Here is a 10,520-nt window from a genome sequence, read left to right as displayed (position 1 = left end):
AATCATGCCATTTGCTGATAGCCATTCCTTCAATAAAATTTGAGACTTTATCCATTTATTTGCAATTCTTATTTTATTCTATCTTGCAAAATGTCATTTTTACTTTCGATAGAAAGTCTTGAAACAAAAGCTTTTGTTTTTTATTGAAATGTGTGAGTTTTACTTTGATTTTTGAATTTAAGAAGGAATATCAACAGTTTCTCCAAGAACGGTTAAACCTCAAAATGTAGGACTACGTGTTTTTATGATCTCCCCTGCAAGTATCCCCGGATGATGGATTTTTACTTCAAGTTTGCTATGACATGTTAAGGTGTATGGCTCAGTATCCCCAAGTTGATGTCTTTGGGACTTAACGTTCCCCACTGAAGTACTAAACCTAATTCCCCAACCAAGCTTTGATTCAAGTTCCTCCAACTGAGTGTGGGTTTCTTCCCCAACAGAATACAAAACTTACTTCATCCCCAGTTGAATCCGGAGCCTGGAACCCCCAGCTGAAACGGAGTTCGTGTGGTTGTCCTTTTTTATTAGACAAAGATTATTTGGATTTACCCTTTATGTTTTTTATCTCCATTGATGGCTAGCCGAATATCCGGTTATATTGTGATGTTTATTTCATCACTAGTTTAACTGTTGTGTCTGTTTTGTCAGCATAAACATAACACACATACATGCATACATAGATCATGCTGTAAGAGCAAAGTTAGTTCTACAATATATATCTCTAAGATTTTGATGATAACAAAGGATGAAACAAAAATGGTACTCTAACAAAAAAAATTTCTTAGTATGCAGGACTCTGATCAAACATCAGATAGAAAATTAAATCAGATACAAAATATTCAACTATCAGATGCTACTCATAAAGAATGTATCTAGAAGGCTCTGATTCTGATCAACACAGATACCAATGCAACATAAAGAAGTCAGAAACTCTGATAAAAGAATACTGAATCCAGACTTTGAATCTGAAGAAGTCTAGAGCATTGAGAAACTCTGATGTCGTCAGACATAATCAATCTCTGAAGACAAACTCTGATTTATCAAAACTCTGATGCAGACTCACAAGTTCAGAACGCGTAACCGAAAAGAAATCTTAATTTGGAAAGAAAGTATTTCGAGAAGGAAATAATGAGGCGTGCATAATTGTTTTAGAAAGAAACAAGGATAGTAATGACATTAATCACTCTTCAATGACCTAGATCCTGTCATCACTCCAACGGTCCTTCACAATGACTATATAAAGGACGGAATACTTCACAAGAGAACACCTGAGACACACAAGAAAACAAAAACTCTCAATTTCATTCTCATCTTTCACGAGCTGCTACTCTTACGTGAAAAGCTATTGTTCTTACAATTCTGTAATTCTTACTTGTTTGTTAGAAGCACTTTACATTACAATTTATGCTCTTGCTTGAAATACTTCCTCAAGTGACTTTGTGTAGTCTGAATAATTGAGAGGGCTGAGAGATTATTCTCTTAGACAATTGGTTGTGTAATCTTTCAAGATTAAGGGATTAAGTCCTTTTTGAAGGAGAAATCACCTTGGCCGGATGGACTGGAGTAGCTTTGAATTTCAAGCGAACTAGTATAAAATTATGTCTCATCTCCTTTTTATTCTGTGTGTGTCTGATTTCTGGAAAAAAAATTATTTCTAAAACAATTCAAACCCCCTTTCTTTTTTTTCTCAACCTTCAACCGGTATCAGAGCTACGGCTCTGTTATTCATTTTCTAATCAAACACTTAATAGTGTAGAGAGATCTAGCGTGAGAAAAACTATGGCCAACACCAATGAAAGAGATAGTTACAATGCTAAACCTCCAATCTTTGATGGAGAAAATTTTGATTATTGGAAAGACAGAATTGAAAGCTTCTTTCTGAGCTACGACGTTGATCTATGGGATATTGTCACAATTGGCTACACACCACATGTGACAGACGTTGGCGTTGCTATTCCCAGAAGCAGAATGTCAGATGATCAGAAGCATGAATTCAAAAACCATCACAAAGCCAGAACGATACTACTCAATGCCATTTCCTACAATGAATATGAAAAGATCACCAACAGGGAAACAGCTAAAGAAATACTTGACTCCTTAAGGATGACTCACGAAGGAAATTCTCAAGTCAAAGAAACAAAGGCTCTGGCTTTAATTCAGAAATATGAAGCCTTTAAAATGGAGGACGATGAAGTTGTAGAGGTAATGTTTTCTAGATTTCAAACTTTAATTGCAGGACTTAAAGTGCTAGATAAAGGCTACACAATTGCGGATCATGTCAAAAAGATTGTTAGAAGCTTGCCAAAGAAATGGAGACCCATGGTCACAGCTTTAAAGTTATCAAAAGATATGAACAATATCAGCCTTGAGGAACTCGTCAGTTCACTCAGAAGCCACGAGATAGAACTGGAGGAAGATGAACCTCAGAAGAAGATCAAGTCTGTAGCACTAAAGTCCAGACCCAAAAGACGTAAACCAGATAAAAAAAAGCCTTACAGGCTGAAGAGGAAGACAATGATGACTCTGAGAAGGAAGACTCTGACGACGAAGAAGAATTATCCTTTTTAACCAAAAGAGTAAAACAACTTTGGAGAAAAATAATAACTTCAGAAGACCAAGACCCAAGGGGGGTCGCTCAAAATCAACTTCAAGAGGCAAGTCAAACAAAGATATAACATGCTATGAATGTAAGGAAACAGGTCATTACAGAAATGAATGTCCCAAGTTGAAGAAAGAAAGCTCTAAAAGAGAGAATTTCAAGAAAAGTTCATTCATAACTAAAAAGGGGTTGATGGCCACCTGGGATGACAGTGGATCTGATTCATCCGAATCAGACTCTGAAGAACAGGCAAATGTTGCACTCATGGCTATCACCTCCAGAAATACATCAGATGGAGAATCTAACTCTGAAGAGGTATTTTCTGAACTTTCTCGCTCTGACCTTGAATCATGCCTTTCTGAAACTCTAACCTCATATCAGAAACTTAAACAAAAATTTAAGGCTTTAAAAGGAGTTCTTGAAAGAACAATCAAAGAATGTGATAAGCTTGAGCTAACCGCTTAAGAACTAAAAGATGAAAATCAAACTTTGATAAAAGAAAGAGACTCCACAAATAAACAATGTTTAAAACTTGAAGAAGCATTATCTCAAGCCCCACAAACTTCTAACACAATGATATATGAATATGAAAAATCTTTTCAAAAGTTTCTGAAAAATGGGATAGAAAGGAGCAGAATGGCATCCATGATTTATGGAGTAAGTCATAATAATAAAAGAGGAATAGGGTATGTCCCTAGTGAAGATAAATACTCCACAGATGACAAACCTAAATCTCCTTTTTCTTATCACTACACACATACACAAGCACAACGTTTTGATAATGCTAGAAAACCCAAAGTTCTAAGAAACTCTGGGAAAACTAATCATAAAGGACCCAAAAGATTTTGGGTACCAAAGGATAAGATTGTTTATGTTGCAGATATCTTATGCAGCAGAGTTAAAACACCAATCATGGTACCTGGACTCTGGATGCTCGCGACACATGACGGGAAGAAAGCATATGTTCCAAAGCCTGGAACTTAAAGATGCTGGCTTCGTAGGTTTCGGAGGAAATCAAAAAGGAAGGATCAGAGGCTTTGGAACTATTGGTAATGGAACTCTTCCCTCTATATCTGATATTCTCTATGTAGAAGGATTAATGCATAACCTGTTATCAATAAGTCAATTAAGTGATAACGGCTATGATGTAATCTTCAATTAAAAAACATGTAAAGCAATTAATTAGAACAATGGAACAGTCGTATTCATTGGCAAGAGGAAAAACAATATTTACAAGATAAATCTTTCAGACCTAAAAGAACAAAATGTAAAATGCCTTTTGTCTGTTCACGAAGAGCAATGGGTATGGCATAGATGCTTGGGCCACATTAGCATGAGAAAAATTTCTCAGCTAAACAAACTCGAGTTAGTCAGAGGTCTACCCAAGCTGAAGTATTCTTCAGATGCTCTTTGTGAGGCATGACAGAAAGGGAAATTTTCCAAAACATCTTTTAAAAAGAAAAATATTGTTTCCACCTCTAAGCCTCTGGAACTTCTTCACATTGACCTGTTTGGGTCTGTTAAAACAGCATCAGTCAATGGAAAGAAATATGGACTAGTTATTGTTGATGATTTTAGTCGCTGGACATGGGTAAAATTCCTAAAGCACAAGAGTGAGTCTCACTCTGTATTCACTAGCTTTTGTTCCAAAGTGCAAAACGAATTTGACTCTTAAATCATCATAATCAGAAGTGATCATGGTGGAGAATTTGAAAATAATTCTTTTGAAGAACTATTCGATTCTAATGGAATATCCCATGATTTCTCCTGTCCTAGAACTCCACAACAAAATGGAGTTGTAGAAAGGAAGAATAAGACACTCCAAGAGATGGCCAGAACCATGACCAATGAAACAAATGTGGCTAAGCACTTTTGGGCTGAAGTAGTAAATACAGCGTGTTATATTCAGAATAGAATCTCTATAAGACCTATTCTGGAAAAGACTCCCTATGAACTGTGCAAGGGAAGAAAACCCAACATTTCTTATTTCCATCCTTTTGGATGCTCTTGCTTTATTCTGAATACTAAAGAACATCTGAATAAGTTTGATTCAAAAGCACAAAAAGGTATTATGTTAGGATACTCAGAACGCTTTAAAGGCTATAGAGTATACAACACAGAAACCAAAACTGTGGAAGAATCAATCCATGTTAGATTTGACGGTAAGCTTGGCCCTGAAAAGTCAAAGCTAGTTGAGAAACTTGCAGATATGGAGATTACTCTTGCAGGTTCTGACGAAAAGACTAAAGCACCATAAGTATCTGATAAACAAAGTCCAGATGCAACTAAAAGCTCAACTATCCAGAAGAAATCAAGAAGCCTCCCCAACATGTCTGAAGATTTGATTCGGAGAAACAAGGATGAACCTGTCAGAACTAGGTCAACATTCAAAGTACCTGAAGAAATCCCTATAGGACTAGTATCTCTGATTGAGCCTACTTCCTGTGATGAGGCACTTCAAGATAATGACTGGGTTCTGGCTATGAAAGAAGAGCTAGATCAATTCTCCAAGAATTATGTCTAGGATCTTGTTCCAAAGCCTAAAGGAACTCATATTATTGGAACCAGATGGGTGTTCAGAAACAAACTGAACGAAAAAGGAGAAGTTTTCTGAAATAAAGCTCGACTGGTGGCACAAGGGTACAATCAACAAGAAGGCATTGACTACAACAAAACCTTTGCCCCAGTCGCCAGGTTAGAATCTATTCGTTTAATTGTTTCATTTGTTGTAAATCATTCTATCAAACTATATCAAATGGATGTCAAAAGTGCATTTCTTAATGGTTATATATCAAAAGAAGTTTATGTCAATCAAGCTCCAGGTTTTGAAAACTCTAAATGTCCAAAACACATTTTTAAACTTAAGAAATCACTGTACGGTTTAAAACAAGCTCCCAGAGCTGGGTATGATAGATTAAGTAACTTCCTTCTAGAACATGACTTTATTAGAGGAAAGGTTAACTCTACACTCTTCTGTAAAAACATTAGAAATGATCTCATGATATGCCAGATATATGTTGATGACATTATTTTTGGCTTAACTAATCCTTCTGTATGTCAAGAATTCTCTGAGCTAATGCAGGCAAAATTTGAAATGAGCTTAATGCAAGAACTAAAGTTCTTTCTAGGGATTCAAATCAATCAAGCTTTAGAAGCTACCTACGTGTATCAAAGTAAATACATAAAAGAGATTCTGAAGCTCTATCGTGGTATGATAGGCTCTTTCTAGGGATGCAAACCTGCTAAGACACCTATGCATCCAACTTGCATTCTGGAAAAAGAAGAAGTTAGCCAGAAGGTTTGTCAGAAGCTCTATCGTGGTATGATAGGCTCTCTTCTCTATTTGACTGCTACACGTCTTGATATTCTGTTTAGTGTATGTCTCTATGCCAGATTCCAATCAAATCCTAGAGAATCTCATTTAACAGCTGTTAAAAGAATACTCAGGTATCTGAAAGGAACCCCTAACCTGGGCCTGATGTATGAGAAAACATCATAGTATAGACTTTCTGGTTATTGTGATGCAGATTACGCAGGAGATAAAATGGAACGTAAAAGTACATCTGGGAACTGTCAGTTCTTAGGAAAGAATCTGATATCCTGGGCCAGCAAAAGGCAATCAACCATAACTCTGTCCACCGCAGAGGCAGAATATATATCAGCATCACTATGCACTACTCAGATGCTTTGGATGAAGAATCAACTTGAAGACCTTCTGATTTTTTAGAGTAACGTTCCTATTTTCTGTGACAATACTGTTGCCATCTGTTTAAGTAAGAATCATATTTTGCATTCTAGAGCTAAGCACATAGAAATAAAACATCATTTAATTAGAGACTATGTTCAGAAAGGGGTAATCACTTTAAAATTTATTGGTACAGACCATCAATGGGCAGACATTTTTACCAAACCCCTGGCTGAAGATAGATTCTATTTTATCTTGAAAACTCTAAACATTCAAAATTATCCAGAATGAAATGTGCCTCTGAAATAGAAAAATAAGACTTTGAAGTAAACACTTGGAATTTGTATCTGACTTTGATGCTACTACCAGTTAGAAGTCATCTGAGTCAGAAACCCTCAGGATCCAAACCTTTGGTATTCCTGAAGATCAGATAAAGTAACACGTGGTACATCTTGTGTCTGACCTTGGAACTTCTAGACAACTGTCTAGCAGAAATCAAGAGACAGACTCTTCATAGCTCCTCGAGCAGTGTGCTGATTTGGGGATTAGACCTCCATCATGGGCTGTAATCATTCTCCTCCAAACGTGCTTACTTATTTAACGTGTTGCATTCAATTTCTTAACTGTTAAACTCACCTTCTATTTTCGTTTTGCATGCACCCTAAATGTGTATATATTCATTTCACAAACTACACTTGCACATTTTACACCCACGACCTCACAAAACCCTCTCTCTCTCTCTCAGTTCTTCATCTCCTTCAAAGAATTTCTGTAGTTTTCATCAAGCTCTTCAAACATTCATCATCATCTTCAACTGTTCTTCATGGATTCTCAGCAACAATCAGTCTACAACTTCTTCCAACAAATGAACTCAATAGAGCAAGCACCCAGTTCTACCACACAAACCACTGCAACCCCCGACGTAGTCTCAACTCCAGTCTACAGGGAACCCCACATCCTCAATCATGAGCCCACATACATCTAGCAACTCCCTTTGAGAAGCTTGAAGTTCTCTGTGAATCCTTGGTTGATTTAGAAAACATGAAGCGAAATGGCGTCGACCTCACTGAACAACTGAAAATGCAATGGTGGGAAACCTACTTTCAACGCCTCTATGGCCCTATTTACACGAATCTGGTGAAGGAGTTCTGGCGTTTCACAAACTCAGGTGATCACTACATTGTCTCCTACGTTCTGGGAGTCAAGATAGTCATCACTGAAAAATCAATTGTCTCTCTTCTGAACATGGAGAAGACAGGAGGAAGACGCATCTACAACATAAACCTTAGGGCAAAATACTTGTCCCAAGAAATCAACCCTACCATCTTCCAACAGAGTGCTGAAGGTAAGCATTCCAAGAACAAGGAGCTACATCAGAACCTCCGGGTCTGGCTAAAGATCATCTTAGGCATCATCCATCATCGTCCTGCTTCAAACTCTTCTGACTACATCAACACAGATCAGAAGTGTATCTTGTACTGCATTCACAAGGGTCTGAAACTGTGTCTACCTGCACTCCTCTTCAAATACCTCAGAGATTCAGTTAAAGACACCAGAAACAACATGAAGACAAGGAACTACATCCCTCTAGGGAGGATGATATCTGATGTATTGATGAGAGAGGCCTCGTGGATCACCTAATTCAGCCCAGACTCATGGAAGATGTCACCATTGACACTGGAAGACCTCTGAATTCTTGGAATCTGAAGAGCATGGGAATCATTGATCAACCAAGGGGTATCTCTAAGATTGACCCTCCAGAGGTAGTAGCCTACTATCTACAGGACCTTGCCAATCAAGGGGTGGATATCTCTGACTTCACAGTGGATTGGCTTCCTGAGTATCCACCCCACTTCATGAAGAGGATGCGGGAGCCCTCTGAGAAATCCAAGAAGGCGAAGAAAGCTAATCTAGGAGAATCCTCTGGATCAAGACCCCTAGTTTCTCTAGTTGGCTCTCTAGGTAAGTTTGTAGCTCTCCCTTGCTCTGTCAAAATTAAACCAATTGATTCTTCTCTTCCCCAAACAACTCCAATATACACCTCTAATGAAACTCCTCCCTCAACCACCAGATCTTCTAACCCACCTTCTCTGAAATTCATCCTCGCCACCACAACATTACCAGTCTCAGAAACAGAAATGCTGAATGAAACCACCTCACCATCATCATCACCATCTCCTTAATCCCCGCCTTACTACAAACTCTCCTCGTATACCGAACCATCTGACCCCCAATCCCCTACTCTTGCTCAGCTCCAAGCCCGTGCTCTAGCCTCTCAATAGCCATCACATCCTGAACCTGAACCAGAAGTCACTTCCCCACCTCCGGAACATCCAAATCCAACCACATCTGAACCACCTCAAACACCATCTGAACCACAACCAACCCACTCTGAACCACAACCAGCCCACTCTGAACCACAACCAACCCACTCTAAACCACAACCAACCCAACCACCATCTGAACCAACCCCATAACCTGAACTATCCTCACAGACCCACTCTGACATACCACCACCCATAACTTCCGCTGACCCAACAACTCCCACACTTAATCTAAGTGCCCCAAACTCACTCTTCTCACCCTCCCCAACCTCAGCCACTGAACCAAAAACTACCCTTCCTACCCTTGAAGAAGAAATCTAGGTTTTTGCATAGTCTTTTATTGAGAAGGTCAAGTCTCTGACCATCAACTCCGGTATCAGTGATGATCCCTCTACTGTAAGGATCCACTAGAACAAAGTGATAAGTTGGATGACCTCTAAAGCCTTCAAGTTGAAAGGCCTCTCTGAACAAGTCTGTAACGACTTCATCAGAGACACTGGGATTAGACTTCAAGAGCGCCTAGCCAGAGAAGCTGAGGAGCGGGAAAGGATGGAAGATAAAGAGAAAGCGCGCCAAGAAGAACTTCATAGAATTAGAGAAGCTGAAGCAAAGGTTGTTGTTGATGTTGCTGCTACTGAGGATGAGGCAAAAGCTAAAGTCGACACTGAAGAAGCAACTCACATTACTGAAGAAGTTGTTGCCAAAGCCAACGCTGATGAACTGATTCAGGGGGAGCACTCCAACTCCGGGTTCGTCCCTCTGGTCTTGAAGACTCTAGAGGAACTGCAGAAAGAACAACAGGTAGTTCGGGCCAGGCTGGATCAACAGGACTCAATCAATGTCAACATTCAGAAAATGTTGTCCCAACTGCTCCAAAGGATGCCTCCGCCTTCAAACCCTTAGACCCCTAGGCTATTTTGCGTGTTACTTTCTCTGTTTTGTTGTTTTTCTCTTTGCTTTCTGCTTTCTGACATATGTGCTTATCTGTAAATGCCTCTTTATCTATATCAACCTTTTCTGTTGCTATGTCTTTTTGATTTTGACAAAAAGGGGGAGAACTAAAACAGCTCTGATGGAAACATAACTAAATCCTCTTAAGCATTGCAAAAATCATAAATAAATTATTACTAAACCAATGACTAAAGATATGCAGGAAAGTAGCTAAAGCACTAAACCAAGGAAGGTTTGGTAAGAACTTCTGAGTTATCCAAGGATCTAACTCAGGGGGAGCTCACTTTCCTATCTGATCTAAGATTTTCTTTAATGTTTCACCTTTACTCTGTATTGTTTTGTCATCATTAAAAAGGGGGAGATTATAAGAGCAAAGTTAGTTCTACAATATATATATCTAAGATTTTGATGATAACAAAGGATGAAATAAAAATGGTACTCTAACGAAATTTTTTTCTTAGTGCGCAGGACTCTGATCAAACATCAGATAGAAAATTACATCAGAGAAAAAATATTCGACTATCAGATGCTACTCAGAAAGAATGTATCTAGAAGGCTCTGATTTTGATCAACACAGATACCAGCGCAACATAAAGAAGTCAGAAACTCTGATAAAAGAATACTGAATCCAGACTCTGAATCTGAAGAAGTCTAGAGCATTGAGAAACTCTGATGTGGTCAGACATAATTAATCTCTGAAGACAAACTCTGATTTATCAAAACTCTGATGCAGACTCACAAGTTCAGAACGCGTAACCGAAAAGAAATCTTAATTTGGAAAGAAAGTATTTCGAGAAGGAAATAATGAGGCGTGCATAATTGTTTTGGAAAGAAACAATTATAGTAATGACATTAATCACTCTTCAATGACCTAGATCCCGTCATCACTCCAACGGTCCTTCATAACGACTATATAAAGGACGGAATACTTCACAAGAGAACACCTGAGACACACAAGAAA

The 10,520-nt window shown here is 38.5% G+C and overlaps 1 protein-coding gene across 1 annotated transcript; it reads left to right on the top strand.

Annotated features, from left to right (window-relative positions):
- The first annotated feature begins 9,037 nt into the window (after nucleotides 1–9,037).
- Nucleotides 9,038–9,511, top strand: LOC127131604 (uncharacterized). Its single transcript, XM_051060515.1, has one exon. The coding sequence runs from the start codon at nucleotides 9,038–9,040 to the stop codon at nucleotides 9,509–9,511; it is 474 nt and encodes a 157-aa protein (XP_050916472.1).
- The last annotated feature ends 1,009 nt before the right edge of the window (nucleotides 9,512–10,520 follow it).

The sequence above is a fragment of the Lathyrus oleraceus genome, chromosome 3 (assembly GCF_024323335.1).
Source record: "Lathyrus oleraceus cultivar Zhongwan6 chromosome 3, CAAS_Psat_ZW6_1.0, whole genome shotgun sequence".
In the NCBI taxonomy this organism is placed as follows: Eukaryota; Viridiplantae; Streptophyta; class Magnoliopsida; order Fabales; family Fabaceae; genus Lathyrus; species Lathyrus oleraceus.
The sequence above is the reverse complement of the archived record's forward strand: the minus strand, read 5'-3'. Positions and strand labels throughout refer to the sequence as shown.

Coding starts and splice junctions, on each gene's coding strand:
- LOC127131604 (XM_051060515.1), top strand. CDS start 9,038: ATGACCTCTAAAGCCTTCAAGTTGAAAGGCCTCTCTGAACAAGTCTGT.